Source organism: Macaca thibetana, chromosome 3 (genome assembly GCF_024542745.1).
Source record: "Macaca thibetana thibetana isolate TM-01 chromosome 3, ASM2454274v1, whole genome shotgun sequence".
NCBI classification, from domain to species: domain Eukaryota; kingdom Metazoa; phylum Chordata; class Mammalia; order Primates; family Cercopithecidae; genus Macaca; species Macaca thibetana.
The window spans coordinates 81,762,805-81,787,923 of NC_065580.1; the positions used below are offsets into that span (position 1 = coordinate 81,762,805).

The 25,119-nt window shown below is 34.5% G+C and overlaps 2 protein-coding genes across 2 annotated transcripts in view; both read right to left on the minus strand.

Annotated features, from left to right (window-relative positions):
- Positions 1–25,119, minus strand: part of NDUFA4 (NDUFA4 mitochondrial complex associated) — a 711,072-nt gene that overhangs the window by 436,049 nt on the left and 249,904 nt on the right. The window lies entirely within an intron of this gene.
- THSD7A (thrombospondin type 1 domain containing 7A) overlaps positions 10,062–25,119 on the minus strand; it is a 495,713-nt gene continuing 480,655 nt past the window's right edge. Inside the window, exons 24-28 of the mRNA XM_050783030.1 lie at positions 22,409–22,504; positions 19,265–19,347; positions 18,704–18,914; positions 16,197–16,284; positions 10,062–15,505 (exon numbers count right to left, since the gene is read on the minus strand). Of these exons, the coding sequence (XP_050638987.1) occupies positions 15,421–15,505; positions 16,197–16,284; positions 18,704–18,914; positions 19,265–19,347; positions 22,409–22,504 (563 nt within the window). The 3' untranslated portion in view covers positions 10,062–15,420. The remainder of the gene's footprint in view (positions 15,506–16,196; positions 16,285–18,703; positions 18,915–19,264; positions 19,348–22,408; positions 22,505–25,119) is intronic.

Consider the following 25,119-nt stretch of genomic DNA (forward strand, 5'->3'; position numbering starts at 1 on the left):
CAATATGCATTTGCTTTGAGCATCACACGGACTCTCAAAAAATCTTGGATTTTTGAGCATTCCAAATTTCAGATTTTCAGATTAGGGATGCTCAATCTGTAATACGGGAAAAGATATGAATTATTCTCTGTAGTTCTAGAAGAGAAACTGAGACTCATTTAACATTTTTAGGCTGAAGACTTCAGCTCAATAAACTTATAATTGGCACAGTCCAGTGGTTAAGAGGACAGGCCCTGGAGGCTTACAGGCATACCTGCTTTGTCGTCCAAGTCTCAATATTATCATTTTACAATTGATGTTATATTACCTCATTGAAGCACTGTGAAAATGAGATAATGATGTATGCTAAACTCTTAGTTCAGTTAATGGAGTAAACTTAAAACAAATAATTGTATCTTTAGTAGCAACTGTCTCCTTTTACCTTCTATACTAAATCACATATATTTTTATTGCTCTCTCATGTACTTCATTTATTTAGGGAGATGTCCTATCTGTCCCACTAGCCAATACTCACAAAAGAACTATTTATAAAATGTCTTCACTTCCTGACCTACAACTTGCCCTTCCACAAGCTTCTGTATCCACCCCTCAACTCACCCAGCTCTGACAAAAGTCAGCAATGACCCAAGCGCCAAATATAATAAATTCTAGTCTTCATCTCATTTTGCCTTCTCTGCAATATTTTGACAAGTTCTTTTCTTATCCTTGGCCTTTATATCACTCTCTCCTTGTTCTCTTTCATTTCTACATTAATGTTATCCTTTGCAGATTTGCCTCTGTATTTTCATCCATTAAATATTTGTGTTTCTCAGGGTTGTCTCTCTACACAGCACTCTAACTGCTTCTTATTTAACTGAGGGCTGATGACTTACAAATTTTGAATCTACAATTTTGAACTTCTCTATTAAGTTTGTGTTTTTTATTATTTTTTTGAGACAGGGTCCCACACTGTCACCCAGGCTGGAGTGCAGTGGTGCAATCTCGGGTCACTGCAACCTCTGCCTCTTGGGTTCAAGCGATTCTCGTGCCTCAGCCTGCTGGGTAGCTGGGATTAGAGGTGGGCGCCACCATGCCTGGCTCATTTTTTTGTATTTTTAGTAGAGATAGGGTTTCACCATGTTGGCCAGGCTGGTCTTGGACTCCTGACCTCAAATGATCTGACTGCCTTGGTCTCCCATTGTGCTAGGATTACAGGCGTGAGCCACTGTACCCGGCCTTCTATTGAGTTTAGACTCCAGTGTATAGTATCCTCCTTGTATAGGTCTGCTTGGATGTCCTACAGTCACCTGAAACTTAATAATTGCTCCCAAATGCAATCTTTATTCTACACTGTCAGTCTTAGTAAATGGATAGTTAAGCTGGCACCTGGGAATTATCTTTTTATCAATCTCTTCATCCAAAAGGTTATCAAGTGCTACCAATTCAAACTCATTAACGTATCTTGATGAAATCCTCCTCTCATATCTATTACTCCTTCCTCTTTCTTCAGCTCTCATTTTATTTTTTCTGGACCAATGCAGTAGTCTTCTAATTAGTTTCCAACCTTGCTTGCCCTGATGGCTGCCAGAGTTATTTTTCTATTTAATTTTCAGCTTAAAATGCCTTAAGTTCAAACTCTGTGGTATAATATTAAAACTCTAAAAATGTTTGAAGGAAGATTACACCAATCATAATAGCATTTATAAAACATATTAAATGTATTCATATTATTTTATTTTTATTTATAATTTTATAAGGAAGGCAGAATTGGTGTTATTCTCTTCCGCTTATATAGAAGAGAAAACCTAAGTGTAGAGAGGCTCAGTGACTTGCTCTCAGACACCAAGCTGATAAGTGATGAACACGAGCTGGAACCCAGGCCTTCTCTTTCCAAGTTCCCGTTTACATTGCATTATGGCATGGGGCTATGCTGAAGTATATTTTTACCATGTGCAATGTTTTGTATCCTGCTGATTTTCAGTGAACATTATAAACCTTTTCCGTGTCAAAATTCTTCACTAACATAAAATTGAAAATCAGCATAGAATTTAGAATTTTCAGTGTTTCAATATGAATGTAACATATTTCCTCTAACATCCCCTAAGATTGAACACACACACACACACACACACACACACACACACACACATACACACACACACACACACACACTTCTCTTTTTAATTCAAAGTGAACTATCCAAATAACGGAGTCACAAAGGATAAAGTAGAAGAAATTATAATAATTCATGTGAGACTATACACTAAACTTTACATACTTATAACTTGATACTAATTCTATTAGCAAAGAATATAGAGTAAAATTCTTTGTGACAAAGAAGAGTAGTTTTCTAATAAAAAATGGAGTATATATAATAGAGGGATAACCAACACTTGTGATATACAGTAAGAAAATCCCAACAATCAATACTTATTTAATCACAGAACAATTAAAAAGTTATATAAAATCCATCTTAACCTATATGTTAGAAGTTGATTTCAATTCACCCATGGATCCAACACCTTTTTAGATGAATGAAAAAAATTTATTAACTGACTTAAGAACAAAAAACTACCTATTAAATTTGTGTACTCTTGCTTAAAGAATATCTACAGAATTCTCACCTGTTTCCTTGCAAAAGAAGTAGAAATCTATAGACTAGAGACCCTCCCTAAGAAAGAGTCACTGAGAAGCACAATGTATTTATGACTTACATAACATTTCATCCATGTGCATTTTTGGGCATTATGCAATATTTAATTTGCATGAAGCTTTCCAAATTATTTACATTTATGAGATTTCTTTCCAGTGGGTGTTTCCATATGTTTTTAAAAATAATCATTAAAATTAAAACTTTCCTATATTTTGCAAACTACTAGGTTTTCAATCAAGAGTACATTCTTGTATTTGCGACCCACCTTCAGTGGGCATTAGTATGTCTTTTAGTGTATCTAAGAGAAATGAACACATTACCACATTTTGTACCTTTATAGGTTTTATTCTTAGAAATAAATTCTTTGATGTATTCAACTAGAACTAAAAACACTGAGGCTATTACCCCATTTTTTTTATACTTACAGGGCTTTCCCTCCAGTATGAATTCTTTCATATTTTCAAAAACAACTGGGAAAATCGCATACTATCCCATATTCCTTAAATTCATAGATTTCTCAAGTATGAGTTTTTTCATGTGTATGATTGAACATATATTTTCAACCAATATCTGTGATGTTGCAATGAAGTGCATAAAAGTTTATCATATTGAATAATTTACTTAGGATTGCTAAAGTGGAATTACATGGTCAAAGGGCATTAACATTTTAAGATCGATATATATTGCTAAATTTCTTGTATGTCCATATCTTTTCCTTATTAACAAACTTGAATACTATAATTAAAAATATTTCTCAAAGTCTTTATTGCCTATGATTTCAAAGAGTATACCATTTTTTTCTTTTAACATTTACAGCATTTTTCCAAACATACCAAGAACATTTTGATATATTTAGAAGAGATGCAGAGATGTTTCATTATGGTAATAGAAAGTTGGGGTGGTTCTGACTCTGGAATCTCAGTTTTCTCAGTCTAATCTGTCTTTTTTCCATGAAGTTTCTAACTGAAGCATCAACATGTTGCATAATATCTAAGGAGATGATGGAGAATGTTTCCCAGTTGAGCAACCCACTATTATTCTTAGGCAGAATTTTCTCATCCATGTAGGATTTGTTGTATAATTCTATAATGAGCAAATCATGATCCCCCTTCAGGGACTTTGCACATAATGCTCACTGCCTGGGACCTCTGTTTCTCTCAATTGTCATATCCTTTACATTTCTTCTTAATGCGCCCAGATCAGGGGGACTTCTTCTTCCATGTTGTAGCACTTCTTAACATTTTTACCCTACTTAATTTTTCTCAATGGCATTTTCCCACCAACCAGTATATTGCAGTTCCTTGTTTCTTTATTGTCTCTTTCCCCTCATTGGACTCTATGCTCCATAAACACAAGTTTTGTCATTTTTCTTTTCAACTATATCTTCAAAGCCTAGGATGGTGTCTGGCATATAATAGATTCTCAATAATTATTACGGAACGAATGAATGGGTAGAGATGCATGCCACATGCCACTGCCTGTATTCAGTGAATACTTACACCATGTCTTCTCATTTGTTTGAGAGAAGATGGTTTTCTCAGACTCTCAGCTTTAATTGTCTGCAATTCCCTCTATACTGTAGTATAAATATAGTTTGCCAGCAGTTATCACATTAGTGAAGCAACTGAGGAATGTTAGAACTAAGTCTTTTCATGTGGTAAATAACATTCTCATTACACCTGTCCTTGGATTGACCATTGATACTAGGTTTCCCGTATTTTTCAACTTCCTCCAACTATTCCTGGATGAAAGACAAAAGCTTCTGAAGTGTTTGTTGTTCTTATTTTTCACAGCCAAGTTCTAACAGGATGTTTTGGGAGATACATAGCAATAATCCAATTAGGCAAGCATTTGTTTCATTTTTTTTCCCCCAGAGGTCTTTGATGTACCTTTTCCCCCTACCTACTTATTAGCCTCAAAAATTGAATCTGGATATCTAATCAGAAAGACAATCAGTTCTCTGAACTTCCAAGTTTTCTAAGTCCACATGAGCTGCAAAAGTTTTGCTCATTATTTGTTAAGCACTGACCACTACAGACAGAAAAAGGACTTTATTTTTATTTTATTTTATTTTATTTTTAGCTGTTCCCACTAATGTTGCAGAAACATTGTTTTCAGTTTATTAAATTTAACTTCACGCAATTGCTTAAATGTAAGATAATTCCTTTTTGTTATTCCTTTGGCACATCCAAAGTACAGTTTCACATTAGCAACAATGAGCCAGAGGGTTAAAAAAATTAAAATTATTTTGGAAGATAGGGACTTAGGCAGAAAAAAAGGTCCATTCCAAAATGACAAATATTTAGCATCATTTTTACTTTTATTTATATAGAAGGACCCTCATTTATGATTGCTTTTTAAATTGGCCTTAAAATACATGATTAGGAGTAAACATTTTTGAGTTTTATTACTACATCAAAGATCTTGACTCTCAACTTCCAATCAATATTTTGTATCAGGCTGGGTGCGGTCACTCATGCTTGTAATCCCAGCGCTTTGGGGGACCGAGATGGGTGGATGGCTTGAGCCCAGGAGTTCAAGACCAGTCTTGGCAACATAGCAAGACCCTGTCTCTTCCAATAACAACAACAAAAAATTAGCCAGGCGTGGTGGCATGTGTTTATAGTCCCAGTTACTTGGGAGGCTGAGGTAGGAGGATTGCTTGAGCCTAGGAAGTCAAGGCTGTAGTGAGCTTATTTTGCCATTGCACTGGGCACATGCGAGACCCTGCCTCAAAAAAAAAAAAAAAAAAAAAAAATAGTTTGAAGCATTAAAAATAAACAGCTTGAGGGCCATTTCAAAAAGATAACTAAGAAATATTTTTTGAATAAGTGCTGAGATTTCTTACTAATTTTACCAGTCCCCAATTCTGACAAATTAAAGACAGAAATAAGATCTTATAGACAAGATCTTGTGTTATTTGTTTAAACTTTTAATTCACAAAACACAGTGGACAGTATTTCTGTCCACTTATGTTGTTTCCATACTTTAGCAAATACCAACATGATACAACACATATCCTTGTATTATATTATTGTGCATGTTTTATATTAATTATATATCACTTCTGTATTCACACATGCGCACATGTATATATAATACACAAATCATTATCATCTGTCAATCTATTTCTAGACATTGGGGTCAGTTTTTAGAAGTGGAATTACTAGGTTAAAGGATATGTTTATTTATAATTAAAAATAGTATTACATTGCCCTTTATTGACTTGATTATCAATTAATACTACCTCAACTAGAAATAAAAAAGAATGATACTGTTTTCCTTATATACTTGATAAGATAGTGGATTGTCAAATTTCATTTTCCCCATCCATTGCGTCATTGTTTTAAATAACATTTCTTTAATTATAAATGCTCATGAGAATCTTTTTGGTAAGTTCAAAAGCTACTTATTATATTTTCTTCTTTGTTCTTTGGGCCCTCTTCCCATATCCTGACAGAACTTTCAATAGAGGTTTTTAGTCTTTTCTTGGTTTCCTTTTCCTAGCAAACTTTGTAAAATATGCAGGATCTGACTATTGTCAGTGGTAGGTATTGCTCTTAATACTTCCATACCAATGGACTGTGCCTACACTTGGTATTATCATTTAAGTAAGATAATGTACCAATTTATTGCTACATCTGCTTTCATTGTAAACCCATAATTACATTTAAATCTTTCTGGCTAGGAATTGTTGATTTTTGAAAGCCAATATGATGCCTATTCTGAAGAGAATCGTATCAAAGGCCTCTTTAGTTTTTATCACTGAACAAATGTTGCCATAATGTTTTTGCAGCATGCATTTATATCATGATCACTACTAGACATAGCCTCAGTCTATCATTGTAGGAGATATTTTAATTTGATTTTCCTATGGATTATTCCATATAGAGATTAGAATTCAAGAGCATACCAAAATCAATTTTAAGGGTCATTTATATAAGTCTCCAATTATAATCCTGTCCACTATACCTCCTTCTACAGCCAGGATACTTTTCTACTCGCCTTATTTTATAAACCATTTTTCCCCCCATAGATAGTAAGGTAGTGTCATCAGAAGAAAAGGCCTATACCCTTTGGGAAACAAATCGTACAACGTGAGAAACATTAAAAACAACCCCCTGCCAGCAGACAAATATTGTAAACACGTGAACCTTTTATAAAGATAAATTGTGAAAGGGTACAGTTATACTTCAGCTGTCAGCATAGCCGCTGGAGGGTCACTGGGGATGTGGTGTGACAGGATTCTCACTAAACTCACTGTGTTTATAAAAGACTGGGACACAGGTCCACGTTATCCACTAAGACGCTGACTTTCCCTCTGTAGTACTTTCTGGCTGACTCTGATTTTGAAATTCTTTTTACCTCTCAAGGAAATCAAGACATTGTTTTCGACAAGAAATGGATTTTAAATGGTCTATTAAAGAATTTACATGGTTGCTGAATGTCCTCTTCTATTGTTTCAAAGCAAATTAAGGGAATTTGGAAGCACTTTGAATTGTTACTCTATTCTGTTTTTTCCATTTTATTTTTGCTCTGAAGCACATAGTATATAATTTGATTATTACTAACATCATAAAATCATTTAATGTTATTTAAGACTGAATAGTATAATCAGACTGCTTTTATATCCTGGATCAAAGGCTTTTTAGGAATTTGAAATTGTCCTTTGCTTAATTTTCCAGTATCCCAAGTGCTCTTGCCTACTCCCCCTGGAATAATTTCCCATTAATTTAATTCACTTAAATTACAATTGAGTGAAAACTACAATCGAATTATGTCTTTTACGGACCCTGTTTTCAATACAGTTTTATAAATTCCAGAGCCCACATCTTACTGGAGTATCCTTAGGTATTTAATGTCACTCCTCTATGATACCAGTCTCAGTTACTGTTTTTCTTTCTTCAACTGCTCTGTTACTGTTCTGTTCTTGTTAGCATTGTGCATTCTAAGTGTTTAGAGTAATATATATCTGGCTAGTGAAATCAATATAAGATATATTTATGAGAGTAGAGTACTGACAGCTTTAAGCTATGGATGAGTTAGTTGGTTTTTTAACCCTAGTGGCCACTTCATAATTAATCCGCTATTTATTATTATCTACTCTTTAGTCATAAACCTTGCACTTCACTAATTCTTTTGTTCATTTATTCACCCAAAAGGAAATCATAATTCTTACTGTGTGTTGGGTATTATTCCAGGCAAGAAACAAAATAAAGACCTGGCCTCTCTCATTGTGTGGGAGAGAGAAAAAACAACAGGAAGATATGTAATATCAGGTTCCATGAAGAAAACAAAAGAAGGTCAGGAAAATAGAGAGTGGTGGGATAGTCAAGGAAGGCTTCTCAGAGGGGTGGCATTTGAGCAGAGACTTGCATGAAGTGGGGGAGCAGCCATGCCTATATCAAGGGGAAGTTTCTAGGTAGAGGTAGTAAAAATGTCAAAGCTCTGAGGAGAATGTGTAGTTTAACAGAAGGTTGGGCTCCAGCTTTATCACTTCCAGCCACACTGTGCTCAAGGGTGAGCATGAGTGGGAATGTGCATGCATAGGGGCTAGCTAGGATAGAGAGAGAATATCCAGTTTCACAACAGGCAGGGGGACAGTGAGGTGGCCACAGCCATGGTGGCGGAACCCCTGCCTGAGATGACAAAAAAAAAAAAAAAAGATTGTGGGGAAATATAATCCCCAAATTTATTTTTCCTTCTTTACAGAAAAGTTAAAATTTAGGGCCAGGTGCAGTGGGTCATGCCTCGCCAAGGTGGGCAGATTATGAGGTCAGGAGATGGAGACCATCCTGGCTAACACAGTGAAAACCCCTCGCTACTAAACGTACAAAATAATAGCCAGGTGTGGTGGCACACGCCTGCAGTCCTGGTGAGTGAGGTAGGAGAATCGCTTGAACTCGGGAGGCGGAGGTTGCAGTGAGCCAAGATTGTGCCACTGTACTCAAGCCTGGGCAACAGAATGAGACTCTGTCTCAAAAGATAATAAAATAAAAATTAGCTGATGGCCTAAAATTAACAACCATATTGGTATCATCATAATTGCCATTTGAAAATTATATGTAATAGAAGATCAAGTCCAAATAGCCAGACATATATGAAATGATGAAAAGCTGCTCAAATGTGCCACTAGTCAAGGAGATGAAAGCAATGAGAGGGATTGATGTTTTGATTAGCCTGGATTGGAACTTTGATAACTCTGATACTTTGGTAACTCTTATTGTTATCAAAAAGCCATGGGATTTGCCTTTGGTGTTGCCAAAGACAGGATGAAGGACATTTTATAGTGTCAGAAAACATAATAGGAAAAAAAAAACGAAGCTGTTTCCTAATTGTATCTACTAAATTCACCCATTTCTCTCTCTCTCTCTCTCTCTCTCTCTCATATCTCACTCCCCACTATCATATTTATAATGTCACATGATCAAGGAGAAAAATATGAGAGGATACATATCAAATTGTTAAGTTAACTTGGCTGGGAGATGATATGGAAGAAGGTGAAAGGGGGAAGGGAAGTCACATAAAAGTACTGCAATATCAGAAAGCCTGACTACATTTATGCATTTTTGTATGTGTACAATATCTTTTCAGAGTAACTGACACTGATGGGGGGTATAAATTGAAGTGTGTGTGTTGTGGAATATATACAGACTTTAATGAAAGAATCACTAGGGACACAGAAGCAGCAAAAATAAAATGTAGACTAGTCATATTCATATTTGTGTTTGTAGGGCATAAATTGGAATTGCAAAATAAAAAACAAAGTTAGCTATTTGATTATGAAAGTCCAGATATCTAGAAAAAAATGTGTGATACTTTGAAAAATTTTTTCACCTAGTTTCACTTGTAATGAGTAATGCAGAAAATAAAAAGACTGGAAATTATCATTTTTCCATCAAGCATGTAGGCTAGCGACATGTTCTGAGTGGTTCTTCTTAGATGGTTCCCTACTTACTTATATTTTAGCAAATGGCTATTTCAGAAAATGTTTTAACTGCAAACTACCCCAGAAGTAACTTGTCTAAGTTGTGTGTCCCTTCCTGAATTTGTTAAGGCGTGAGCTTCTGCTTTGACTTTTAGGTCTGGTTTTTTGTAGGTAGACACAGGGACAAGAGACAGCGAGGGGTGTGCCTTATGACTGACTGGGTGGGAAGAGCTGTACTCTGTTGTAGAGTTTCCCCATCCTCTGCTGCTGCCATTTTTGAACTGACTGGAGACCAGGAGGTCTTTTGTCCATGATTCACCTGGTGGCCTCAGCCAACTTTCAAAGTAAAAGTTGCATTTCTTGAACTTTTCAAATTGGAGTTGTTATACGACCCAGGAAAGGGCAATACAGTAGGTAAAAGGATTTAGGTATTCACTGGAAAAAAACTTTAATCCATATTTAAGAAGCAATTGGTGCAAATCAAAACACGGATACACATGATTAGAATGAAAATGATTTCCTTATTTATGTTTGTCAGCAATATAGTTATTTACAAATAACCCATATGAAAATGTAAAAAAGCATATTACATCTTCACATGCCATCTGTATTGACTGAATAAAGCTTAGTGACATTATTTGCAAATCTGTAGTTAATTGTATATAGACATTTTGTGCGTTAAAAAGGAAATGTACATAATGTAAAATAAATTACATTACACAATTTACAAAGTAATATTAACAAAAATTCTTAGACAGCTGCCTCCTTATTTAAACAAAATAAATATTCAGGTAGTTAACATAAAATACACATTCAGGGAATAATAATTTATAGAAAGACATTGCAAATTTAATAAAGTTATATTTTACAATGATAGATACTGATCTCTTCAAATCTCTGTGATAGAAATGGAGAAAAAAGTACCAGAAAAGGAATCTAAATGTTTACTTTCTAAAAATAAACACAAACAGATTTCTGAAAAATAGTTGGGAAAAGTTTACTGAGGGTAAAAGTAGGTAATCTAGAAACTATGGCTTAAAAATAGAATAAATCTACAAAACACAAGACTGACAATTATATTCTAAATAATATAGAGATTTTTGATCACTGAAAACATGACTCACACAAACTAAATCTCTTCATATACTGCCCACTTTTAAGATCTGACTTGGTAGAAACATACAAAAAAATGCAAAATTAACTGTTTAGCATTAGTTTTATTCATTTAATAATGTAGACATAACCATTTTTCAGTGTCCCTGCTAGATATAAGATTATCATAACACACTGCAAACCATCCTTTTTATAAAAGGATAACTACTTGCTTGGCTCACACACCAGTTTCTGATACCTGAAATCCTGTCCTGCAGCCAGGACCGCCTGAGGGCAGGACCAGGGGAGACTCTTATTCCCAGAACAGGCAGATGTAGTTCTCACAACTAAACTAGTCCCAGGAAAGATCACATTCCGACAAGATTCCTCACAGATTTGCTTAAGGACGACTGTTCTTTCAACACCCTCAATTTTCGAGCGGAAATAGAAGAACCCACACTTGAATTTGGTAATATTTTCATAAACAGGAGATCCCAGATCATTTGGGAATTGTGCTTCTCATGTACTGTTCAGACCCACGTCAGCTTTAGAACAGGCTCTCCCTTCTGTATGGTACTGAAAAGCACGGGCCTTCCTCACTGTCTTGTGGTGTGGAATATGAACAAAGACTTGAGATGGAGACAGGAGGATATGGGGTGATCTAAAGCAAGTGTAGGCATGGACATTTTTACAGAAAAGGGCTTTTTTTTTTTTTTTTTTTTCCCCTACATGCCTTCCACATTTTTCCTTTTAGCTTTATTCATTTCTTTGACCAGTGGATTTGGTGTAAGTCAGGATGTTCACACTCTGAGTGAGTGACACTTAGAGTCTAATAGGGAAGGACATATAGGAATTCTCTCTCTTTTTTTTAATTAAAAAATTGGGCATGTTTAGTGGGAAGTAGGTAAGAATAGCTGTTGAGAGTAGAAAGAGACCAAGCAAAGAAAATAATCAGAAAGAACCAAATATACAGGTTGTTGGGGGAGGTAAATAAATGTGTGAGAGGTCTATTCAATTCCTGTGAGAAGGAAGACATGAATGTATCTTGAAATGCCCAGGAACTTAACAGGGGTCTGATTAAGTTACAGTGACCACTGCCACCTACCTGAGGGTGGGGCAGGGAAAAATCAAACTCCTAATACCATGGCCTAAAGACATGTATATTACATAGGGGAAAATACTAACCCCCTCTAAAAACAAACCTAGAGTAAAAGTCAACAGGTTTCGGTGTTATCTTCACTCATTAGGCATTTTTCCCTTCTTTTGGATGTCTTAAGTACCTATGTATACAAAAGCCGTTACTAACTTTTGTTTTTTATAGTGCCTAGCAGAGTCTTACGTGTCAATAAATATTTGCCTTGTTAGAAGTAATTTGTGCTTTGTTATAAGTAATTAAAACATGCTTTTATGCACTCTTTTTTAATTCACTTAAGCTACACTGTAGTGTCCTCAAAAAAGCCTTTGAATAAGATTACAGTCCATATATTGGATTAGGTATTGATGAATAAGCAAATCAGCCCCTTTCAAAAGAGATCAGTTAGTTCTATTCTACATGGTTTCTAGTGAAATAGTCCGGCAAACTCATATACTACTGTGTCAAACTTTTTCTGCTCTTTTTTTAAAAAACCAAACAGACCTTCATTCTAGGGAACAGCAGTTCTACATCTTTTTGGCCTCACAGACCACTTCGGTAAGGTTGAAAGTGTCAATAGAGAAATTACTACTATATTCCCCTCCCAAATTTTTAGAAGGAACAGGAAAAATAAGGTTTTGATGAAATTCCAATAAAATATTTAACTCATTGTCTTATGCCAGAAACAAAAATAAGGCCATTTTCATGTTATAAACATGAATATAGTAACCTTCCATTTGTCCAAAATAGCCAGATTGCTACATTCTCCTCTTTCCACCTTTCTAACAAGAGGTTATCCAGTATTTATTTATCCTAACAGTGATCTTCCAATATGTTCTCTATTAGGTCAAGTTGAACCTAATTTCCCCTCTCTCATGTAATTTTGTGTGTATATGTGTGTATATATATACACATACAACATATATATACATATATACACACATATGCTATAAAATCTAATCAATTTATGAATAAAATGTCTTGTATTTTTCATAACATTCTATAATTTTGATTTTCTAATTCTTATAGGTAGGATGATACTAATCTTTTCTGAATTAGTGACATTTTACAATATCTTCAGTATAGCTTTAGTAGGTATTCTATCCCACATTTAAAAATTATTTGGTGTTGCAACATTTTATAAGAGGGTTAGCTGAATTTTTCAAGTAACCATACTAGATTCTCTCTTAACCATTTTGGACAAATGGATTTTATTTTATTCAAAGAGATCAACTTTAGGATTATTTGGAAGATCCCTGAGTATATACATAGACAATCACAGTTTTAGAGTAACAATACTACTTTTTCTTCCTCTTTAATAAAACAGAAAATGGATTTTGTTTTTATGGTTTTAAATCCTTGATTTAAAGTAAAATTTTCATCTTCCTACCTGTTCTTTTTGAAATGATTTACATTTCCTAATATAGTGAATATTGAATAAGGAATTAGCGCTTACTGCATTTAGTTCTTATTGAAATACATACAAATATTTTCATTTTGGGGACAACGACATCCTAACCTGATGTCTTTTGTAATCTTTGCAAACACTCTAATGAACAGCAGGGGGAGTTCATACTCCAGTATGAGGGTAAAATACCTTCTAATCCAAAACACTTTTACAGGAACACAGCTGTTTAAGATAAAATAGCATGTTATACTATTTTTCAAAGAACCTGAAAAGCTAGTGTCCTCCTCTCTCACAAAGGTTGTTGTAATAATGTTGCCTGAAAATGGTATTGCTTTTTAATGGCACCTTTTGAGTTTTCCTTTCATTTGCAAGAAGTCTGCTGAGTTAAATATTGTTCCACTGTGCCATTCCCAGGGCTACATCTGTAGAAAATATAGCTACTTTTGGTACAGTGGGAAATGTAATGACTGTAAAGTCTCACCTTTGAACATTGAACAGTCAGTGAGTAAATGAATGAAAACGAAAGATGACACTATGGAGAGTTAGCATTAAAAAACATCCAGACCAGGGGTCAGCAAAATATGACCTGCCAAGGTGCCCTACTCGCTGTTTCTGTAAGGAAAGTTATATGGGAAAGCAGTTATGTTCATTCTTTTATTTACTAAGATCTCATTAGCAGAATGGCAAAGTTGAGAAGTTGCAACGTAGACCTTTTGGAAAATATTTTCTGTATAGTCCTTTACAGAAAAAGTTTGGCACTCTTGGTCTAGATATGTAATGAAGTCTTGGGCAAGATATTTATTTCTCTTTTAAAATTTTAGTTTTGAAATCATGCATGGAAGAGATTGCTTCAAATTTTGCCAGTGAGAAAGGCAAAAGACTATGGATCTTGAAATACTGCCTGCAACACAGACATTCAAGCTGAAACTAGGAAATCAAATTAGAGAGAAGGAAAAATCAACATATAATTTTGATTTCCTTTAGTTACAAAAGTCATTGATACATTATTTTCTCCATCTGCTCAAAATTAAAAAGACAACCAGTTCCTTTTTTTCTTTTTTCTTTTCTTAACAAAGATAACAAATATAAAAATCTAGTCATAAACAGCCTTCAAAGACCAATTACAAACCAACTAGAGGAATCCACCTTTTAGAGGGTTAAGGGGTTAGGGACTTCAACACTTAAATTACCGCCATGTTGTCAGTTTCACAATGGCTGCAGTGATGAGGAAGTGTGTGTACAGCAGGTGTAATAGCTGATTTCATCTTGCTACCATCCAAACTGAACTTTTCTCTCTTCAGGATACAAGAACTTGCAAATGTCTTCATGACACTCTTGGCACAGATGTCTTCATCCCATATGAAAAGAGGCAGTTTCTATGGCAATACTGGTTAAGCGCCTATCATGCTGCACTAATATAGTGCAAAAATGTGCCTTCCATATAGCAAAAAAGATGCAGGCAACCAGTTTGAAAATCAGGGAAAGTAGAAATGTATTGTATTAACACAAGTAAATTAGTTTTCCAGACAATTACCACTATAAAATACTGAACTTGAGGACTCTTCCTTCTAAGACACTAGTACTTGTCCAGCATTCTTACTTTGGAGAGAGACAAGAATGAAGTCTTAAAAAAGAGGCTCCGTCTCTAAAATGCAGGTCAATAAAATCTACCATTGACCACCAAGATGCTGAATTTATTCAATGGATTTTCTGCTTAGCTTAGAGCTCATATGTTATGCATTGTTAAAATTGCTTATTAGCAAGTACATAATCTGACATAATGTGTATCATTCAACTGAGTACACATGTTAATTTGACTATAGTATTGTGGAGATCTTGGTAGAAACTCTTCATGCTAGGAAGTTTTATGGATTAACACTGCAGACAATCTTGTATCAGGCATCCTAACTGGCCAATTCCACCATTATTTTTTAGAGATGAAAGTGGTTTTTCAGTTGGTAGACTTCAGAAAAGATGACATAAAACTTTCAGAATGCGGCATGTATTCAGCTAAATCTCCTATAATTCTCATGGTTGATGGTCTCTATGTAAGTGGTACTGTCTGGAATATCTCCAGTGGCAGTATGATTTTCACTCTTGTCTTTATGATGCCCTTTTTAAAAATTAAAATATATTTTAATCCACACAGTTTGGATACATTTGTTGTGACCTCTGGACATCTATGAAGTCAGAAATCCAAGACTGGTTGTTGCCAGAAAAGTTATATGTTACATGTCAGCATCTCCATCATAGGCTAAGGTTAAAGGTTTCAGTCGGTTGTTTTGCCTCCTTTGGGGTTTCTTTGGCTTTTTGCTGTAAAACAATTCATTAAAATTAGGAGAAAGAAAATCAGTTTCTAATTGTAAATTTGATTGCTTTAAGCAAAAAAAAGTAAAAACAAATTGATAAACCAAAATTGCCTCATTGCCTGCATTGCCTAAAGTCTACCTTAGAATTTGATTTTCTGATCTCCTTGAATTTCAGTTTTTGCTTTGAATAAACTCTAAGTAAGCTTCAAATGTTTTACTATCCTACAAAAGATAAATTATCCAAGTGGGATTCTTTTAGTATTGACAACAGAAATAATATCATAGTGGGGTCATTTTCATTTGGTCAGAAATCTTTATAAATAATGCATAATTTATAAATAATGCATGTTTTAAAAGATAGTTGAATAAGATTAGGTGTTACTGTAATATCTTCCTCCATTAGTAATTCAATATAAAAATCCACAGTTTGCCATAATCAGTACAAAGCAATATTCTCTTGAAAGTATGCAAGAGAACACACTCGAGAAGATGACCCACAGCAAGTTCTTGCTCATCTTTAGAAATGAAATGGTTCAGATTTGGTCGCTTTTAGCCCATCTAGGACTAAAGCCATGTTTATTTAGAAATTCATGTGAACACAAGATAGATGTAGAGAACTTATTTGAGACATTAGTTTGCTGTTTCTGTATTACGATTAAGTATCTCTTTGGATTTTTAATTATTTAAACACTCACCAAGCTAGATAAATCATGGAGACAATAAAGATGAGTAACACAAATGCCCCAGCTGCTACGCCGTAAACCCAGGTCTTTAGTCTCCCATCTAAGAAGAAGAGATATTAGTTATTAATTTACATTAATCTGGTATACATGAGGCAGTCTTTAACGATGACCAATGATCAGTCACACATGACCAATTTCTTTCAAAACCCAAAAAGAATTATTGCTTCAGCACAGTTAATGATTAATGCAAAGCTGCTGTTATGGGTTAGATACTGCTTCATTAAAGAGAAATTATCAAGGAAAATTGAATTGAAAAGTTATAAATGTTTGACTTCAGATTTCAAGTTTCTTTGTCAAAACTTCAGCTGCCTTTCATCTCAATTTTACTTCAAACTCAATACATGTGTAATGCTATATAAACATTTTCTTCTGATTTTCAATCTATTTTGAGAATTGCAATGATAAGATGAAAAATGCAATTTTAAGAAAGTTTCTACAACCTCGAGTTAACGCAGATAGGTATTTAAACAAAAATTTTGTCATTTTTATTCCAGGTAAAATGAAAGTGAATATATTTAACATCTTATGGAATTAATAATCTTTTATCTAGTCTGCACTTACAATGTGTTTTAAAATTGGCTGACAATGTCATTTACAAAAACAACTAGTTTGGTTAACATATAAAAGGATCTATAAATTGTTTTCTACCTTTTCTATTATATGGAATCAGACATAACAGGAACTTTTATAATTTGGGTTTCTGGTCTCATCTTCTTTGAACTCCTCAATTTTATGCTCTGAATAAACTTCAAGCACAAGATGTTATTAATGACATTGGCTGATTTAATTTGATCCTCACATCAACATATATTTTCTATTGCAATTAAATATTTGATCTTAGTGTTAAATTATAGATTGGGCAAAACTGACCTCACGTAGACTCTGGTTTATTCAATATTTGAAAGGCATCAAATGCGAATGGGTACTGTGGAATTTTTTCGCCTGGAGTTAGATCAAATTAGAAGTTCATTTGCTGGGAATAAACTCAATAAATATTCTAAATATCATTTCTTTCTAATCCTAAAGAATTTTTTTTTTTTTTTAATTTGAGTTCAGTTTAGAATCAAAAGAACCATTCCACGGTTGAGGTGCTCTACGTTGAGAGTTTCTTCAACAAATTTTTTTGGGTTTTTCAAAATCAAAGAATATCTAAGTTTTCAGAACATGTACCTTCTAAATATATTAAAATGTTCACTTTGGGGAAACTATATATAAAATTTAAAATAATGACAATAACAATCTTTTGGGAAAAAAAAAAGGACTGGTTTTGATCTGAGGAGATCTGCTTCAATTCTTAGTAAAGGTCAAAATTGCTACTGGTTGTCTGCTAGTCCATTGTCTTGAACACTAAGGGAAGAGTTTCCCATGCTTACACAGATGAGTCAGCTTTGCACAATAAATTGTACTATCAGTCAAATAAGCCAATTAAAGCAGGAATCATGTGATTAAAAGCAAATCTCCCAAACATTTAAAATATCTTAAAAATCCAACATTTATTCTCCAATAAGGTAAAGTATTCAGACTTAATGCACAGAAATGGAGATGTGCTAGCTATGCAGATTCCTTCCATCTTTTCTCATGTTTCTAATGGCATTTTAAAGTAGACTATGCCTGGCTCTGACTGGAGATTTCCTTTGCTTCATGGACTAGTAGTTCCTCCAGGGTATGAGAAAAAGTGGCATGATATTATTAGCTGCTTTATAAACCATGTAGCACATTTTCAAGCACCAGGTTAGTTCTAGGGATGAGCATATGATTAAATCCAACTGAGGGAAAGTGTGTAGAGTAGAGAATAGCATATCATGAGGTCTTCAAGCATTTTCCTGTATTGGCTTTGCATTTATTACCAGATACATTAAGAGCTGTCTGTGAATGTGAAAAAATATTTGAATCATCCCATCCAGAAGGGAAGGCTCCACTGTTGCCCCTGTGTATCTGGCACTAGTACAGATCTGAGTATTTGAGTATGCTGATTTTTAGGGCTGATACAAACTGGTCCATCTACCACGTGCCCCCTGGCACAGAACTGCATTCCTGATGTTTTTATTTATGGGTCAAACTATTACTGTTCCTATGATCAAATTAAAAATTCTGGAATGCCTTTATAGTCTCCTTTATCCTAGTTCTGAATGACAACACATTTTTAAAAAATTCATGTTTCCATCTTTGTTCAATTTGAAATTAATTATACTTGTAATTTTTGGACTGGAATTGAACTGAATCATATTGATCCAAAATTTTTTTCTCAGAAGTAATTTCATTTCTCTGAACTTCAAACATGAGTTATTTTCCTTAATGATAGTAAAAAATTTAAGAATAGATGGCACTATCAGAATAAATGCATGTAGATAAAATAATCAATAGCTCATATAAAAATGCTTGCTCACTTTTTAATTCTTTGGCATTGCCTAAATGTATAACTAAAGGTTTCTACTTCAACACTAGTCTAGTCAGTTCACCTGGCCCAAATGGCTGCAGAAACCAGGTCCTTCCCCGTCCTGCTGGGTTACTGGAGGGTTGGGTTGGATGTACAGCCCGACTGGTTTTCACATCTCCTCTTTTGTCCTCCACGGTGGGTATTACCACCACGGGGATAAGTGTGCATTGCTCAAGGGTGCTGTTAGAAGACATGACTTCAGTGTACCCTTCTTCACAATGGCATGTTTTTGTCTGCAGGAGAACAAGAAGATTTACACTAGCCATGCAAGGAATCTTTGAAAGTCTAACAGACCGGACTTGAAGAGAAGGCTTTAAACAAGGTTTGTTTTGGGAATTACTATATGTAATTCCTGTGATATTTTTAACTACATAGAAACATACTTTTGGCATTATATATAAATGTATTCTAAAGGTGAAAGCAAGTGAATTCAGGACTTTTTATATTGATAAAAGGAGATGTCTAAAATGGGATTTTTATGCCTCAAGACATGCTTTCTTTGGAGGGAGATGAAACTGCACAAGAGACAGTGAGGTGACAAATGATGGAGCTGGCTTGTCTGCCCTGACGAATTTACACATACCTCGCTACAGTACGAGTGGGGTTGACTACACGGTGGGTTACAAGACCTGTCGGCATCAGGCTGGCTCATCACCAAGCAGCCCCCTGCAGAACAGAAAATCACGTTTTGACAAATAATATGTCTTGTTATGATGAAAATACACTGTTGTTAGTGACTTGTCTTTGAATCCTGAACTACCTTGGGAATTCCAGGAATTTTTCTGTCAGTGGTTGACTGTGAAATATTTGATTAACCTTAACCACCTTATTTAGTGATTCCAGCCCCTTCTTACCCAGGGGAGCTAGCTCAGTGCCTGGTACTCAGCAGGTGTTCAACAAGCGTTTGTTGAAATAATTATTTTATAGCTGCTATTTTGAAAATACTAATTGCACACAACCTTTTTCTGCCAGGAGCACATGAAGCCAAGTCCAGCAACTGAAAAGCTGATTTCATTTCCTTTTCAAGTAAAACGATAGTTTTCATGTCTTTAGAAATAACTCTTTAGCTCTTTATGTTAAATAAATGTTTTCTTTAAATAATGCATATTTCTTTTTTAGAAAAATCACAATTTCTGCTAATTCAGGGTGTTTTTTGGATATAGTGAAGAAAACAAATGTATCTACTAAATCACTTATTTTGCACTATGGTTTTGACTTGATATTACAGCTGTTTATCTCTCTCTTGTTTATTTTCAAGTGTAGTACCAACTGTGCCTAAGTTGTTTCAAGTGAGGTTTTATTTTATTTTTATTTTATTTTTTATTTTTTTATTTTTTTGAGACGGAGTCTCGCTCTGTCGCCCAGGCTGGAGTGCAGTGGCGCGATCTCGGCTCACTGCAAGCTCCGCCTCCCGGGTTCACGCCATTCTCCTGCCTCAGCCTCCCGAGTAGCTGGGACTACAGGCACCCACAACCGCGCCCGGCTAATTTTTTTTTTTGTATTTTTAGTAGAGACGGGGTTTCACCGTGGTCTCGATCTCCTGACCTTGTGATCCGCCCGCCTTGGCCTCCCAAAGTGCTGGGATTACAGGCGTGAGCCACCGCGCCCGGCATCAAGTGAGGTTTTAAACGGAAATAGATATAAAAACATTGGTGACATGAAGGAGACTCATATTTTCAAACTATACTTGTTCAGTTTAACATAATATTAGCAAAATAAAATTTTTTCTTTGTTTATGGAACTGATGATTCTCTGGAATTTAATCACAGGTGCCTATTGCCAATTCTTTGTGTTTCTCTCTGTTGCAATCACAAAATACAGAAAAATTGTCACAGAAAAGCAGTTAGTCATTGCAAGGCAACTGCAGTTAATTGGCCACATTGAAGTTATCATTAAACACACACACACAAAGCAATATTTTGAGTTTCTTATAAGGACAATTCATAAATTAAAGCAATTGATCAAGATAGGTAATATACTTTACATGCTTGTCTATTTGTCATAATCTCATCTCTCCTAAAAGATGAAAGAATGCATATAGAGTTTAACACACATCATTTACACATTGGCCTTTTGGTACTGAATAGCATTAGAAATAATCCATTGGACACTTTGCTGAATTGAAAAGAAATTAAAAGTAATGATTTTGTAGGTAAGTCGTTTAAAATTTGACTTACCTTTGCATTGGGGGAATAGTCCCAATTGCAGTGGAAAAAGAGTTTTTAATATATGGAAGAAAAGTCAGGTAAATATTATTTGCATCAAAAAATTGCAAACCTATAGGATCATCTAGAGAAGCTGTTAGAATGGAGACATTTATTTCCAATCTCTGAGCTGAATGGATGACTTCTGTAACAACAACTCATTCAGAAAGCCTGTCTATCCCTGTCCAGGACTCTTCTCACTCCATACCTCTTAGAGTGGGGTAGATGGAGATGCTTCTTCCAAAAAATAATACAGTGAGAGAGCAAAGGGTTTCTACTAGATGTCTTTTCTTTGTTATATATGTGACCACAGGGAGTTATTAAGGATTTCTTGAGAGAGCTTTCTCATGTATAAAATCATATCTTCAAAAGAAAAAAAATTGACATCCTGATCCAGCTCCCATACAGAGGAAATAAATAATTGGGTTTCAATAAATCCAGGTAATTTAAAATTCAATATAAAGATGGATAGTTTTCAAAAATCATATTGATCCTTGCTCCTGTTTCTTACTGTATATATTAAAGTGAAATTTATAAATGAACATTACTCAGAGGCATCCAAATGTACACTGTATTTTTCCCCCACAGCAGGGTCAAAACACAGCAGCAAGTCAGCCTGAGCAGTTAACTGTCAAGACTCCTGCTGTTGCTATGCAATGGCAATTCCTGTAAGTTATATTTATAAAAAGAAATTGTTTATGGAAAGGCTTAGATTTCTGGGTCCATGTGCCTGAAATTAAGGTTCTGGTTCTGACTTGCATTTCTTTCTAGGAAATTTGCTTGGTTGTTCACTACCTATCTTGAGCCAAAGTCTTTTTCTCCTTCAAGGGGTCCTTGGGATCCCTCATGCTTGCTTACAGGCTTCAGATAGGCTTTTAGTAATTGCACACTAGAGTAGTTCTTTGGAGGCATATATTGGTCGAAGTACAATCAAAAAAATTTCTTCCTTTGGATTTCTTCTTTGGATATATAATAATTTGGGGATGCAGGCACAGTAGATGAGCTGCTCAGATGGTCTGGGTTTGAAATTTACCAGTAGGTCTTCTCTATTAATTAGTTTAAAAATCTCTAAATCATAGACATCTGAATTTAAGCAAGATATTTAGATTTGTATCATACTCCCTTGGTGGTGTTTTTGGTCTGTGTTTATATGCCTTCAAGGCACACAAGCAGAAAGTCAAAAAACTGATCATTTTTAAACATATAGTAAATTATTCATGTATAACATTTCTAGAAAAGGTCTGAAAATTATTTATAACAATTATTTATTAGAATTACATAGTATTTTAATTAAATACGTTTCAGCAGCAATACCTAAAAAGGCTAGGTGAGAGATAATTTGAACCATTATAAAATAATTTGTCATTGGTCAGCAGGTGGGTATATACAGCTTAGGCATCCTGAATCCCAAACAGGCTTTGAATACTGAAAGAGTAACTTTGTTTCCTTAACTATTTTCTTCAACCAATCACAAGTGTGTTACAGGAAGATTTTCAAAGAACAAAGAGAAACTGGAGGTTTACCTGTTACATTTATACCATCTGACCTTTGACACCACACTGTTCGGGAAGAGCCCTTCCAAGCACTGGCCATCCATTTATATTCATAGCAGTGTCCATCTGCAGGGAAATAACAAACATTAGCAAAAACATTCTGTTACCCAGAAGGATAATCATGGGGATAGAGTATTAATAACATATTTATGAACAACTGAAAAATAATAAGCCCATCTCTGATGATTCAAATGTCCATTTATTGTCCTGAAGTTGCCATGCATATGTTTTAAAATTGCAGCTATATACCTCAATCCCAACTAATTTTCCATGTCTGCTGTCCACACTACCTGGTGGGAACCTAGGTTTTTAATTTAATTTTTAAAAAGTGTTGTAATTATACAGCCAGGTATAGAGAATAACTATATATATCTATCTATATAGTTAGGTATATATAGATATATATCTATATATAGTTATATATAACTATATACAGTTATATATATATAATTGCATGATGGAAGATATATATATAGTTATGTATGTATACAGTTATATAGTTATATATGTATAGTTATATATATAATTATATATATATATCTTCCATCATGTAATTTGTATAGTTATATATATATAACTATATATATATATCTTCCATCATGCATAACTGTATACAGTTATATATATAGTTATATATATATATCTTCCATCATGCAATTTTGTCAAATTTAATCCATATTTGCTTCAGTTTTCATTAGCTTGTTGATGAATAAAACATGAGATATAATTGTATTCTTCTCTGTTCTGATCACCCTCCTTGTCTGTCCATCTAGACATACTATTCTGAAGATGTATGACTTTCTTTGCCATGCTTTTAATTTTTTCACTATACACACACACATAATTACTATATACAGAAATGACGTATTACTTTCATGCAGTCATAAATTTTAAAAATGTATCCTATTCTGTGTAGCATTCTGAAACTTAGTCAATGTTACAGGTGAAATATTTCTAAGTGATTTAAAAAAATGTAGTTACAGTCACTTTATTTTAACCACTACATAGAATTCCATTGTACTAAATAACACAGTTTATTTAGCTATTTTTCTATTAGGTTATTTTTAGTTTTGTTATTCAAACAATGCCCTGAAGGTCAATCTTGTGCAAATGACCTGGTGCTTCTTTAAGTTACATATCTAGAAGGGAAATTTCTTGGTATAATTGTATGGATAGCTGAAACTTTATTAAATATTGTTCATTTTTTTCCTGCAAAAGGTGACAATTTAAAAATCCACCAGCAGTACATAAAGATTGTCATTGTTCTAAACACTCATGAAAATTTATAATTGCCAGATTTCAATTTTTTCTGGTTAGTCTTTTGGGTATGGAAAGTTACCTTGTCATTTTAAATTAAAGTTCCTAGATTACTAAAGTTATTGAACAGTAACAAAAATGTTTTGGGACATTTGGATTTCCTGTTATGAAAGCTGCTTATTTAAACCTTTGGCCTTCCCCCTCCCCCACTACTGACATTTATGTTTTTTCTCATTGAATTGTGAAAATTCTTCATTCTGGAACAGTGATTCTTAAAGTGCGGTTCAGAGACCCTGGGAGACATTGACATTCTTTCAGAGTGTGAGTGAGGATTTCCCCTTTGCAACTACAATCTGTGTAAGGTTGGATTTTCTTTACATACGTAAACTAAGACTGCAATAACTGGAATGCAGAAGCAAATAAGATAATCCGGCTGTCTTCCTTAAGTTAGACTTTATAGAGATTTGCAAAAATCCAAACAAGACCACTCTTGTCATTAAAGTTATTTTCCATTTGTTATGGTGAACTTATTTTGCAGGAAATTTGTTATTTATAGTAACATACAATTTTGTTTTTTCATTTTAAATAAATAAATATTATAAGTTTTCTATTTTTAAAATTATACATCTCAGAAAAGTTCTTTCAGGTCCTCAACAATTTTTAGACTATTAACTTGTTTTGGATCACAAACTTTTAGATTTGCTATTCTATACATGAATCCTTTGAAATTAATTCACTTCATAAATATATTTTTCAAGTTTGTGGTTTGTCCTGTAACCTTGTTATGATCTATAAACAAAGTTTATAGATCTACTGTGTAGAAGTTTGAAATTTTAATTTAAAGACATTTAAAATCTTTTCCACTTTTGTTTGTACTTTTGGTGTCATATTTATTCCCTCTGGGATGAAGCTTTCAGAGGAAGGAACAGGCAGCAATCTTTACTGTTCTGCAGCCTCTGCTGGTGATATCCAGGCAAACAGGGTCTGGAGTGGACCTCCAGAAAACTCCAGCAGACCTGCAGCAGAGGAGCCTGACTGTTAGAAGGAAAACTAACAAACAGAAAGGAAGAGCATTAACATCAATATAGAAGGATGTCCACTCAGAGACCTCATCCGAAGGTCACCAACATCAAAGAGCAAAGGTAGATAAATCCATGAAAATGAGGAAAAACCAGTGCAAAAAGTCTGAAAATCCAAAAACCAGAATGCCTCTTCTCCTCCAAAGGATCACAACTCCTCACCAGCAGGGGAACAAAACTGGATGGAGAATGAGTTTGAGAAATTGACAGAAGTAGGCTTCAGAAGGTGGGTAATAACAAACCCCTCTGAGCTAAAGGAGCATGTTCTAACCCAATGCAAGGAAGCTAAGAACCTTGAAAAAAGGTTAGAGGAATTGCTAACTAGAATAACCAGTTTAGAGAACA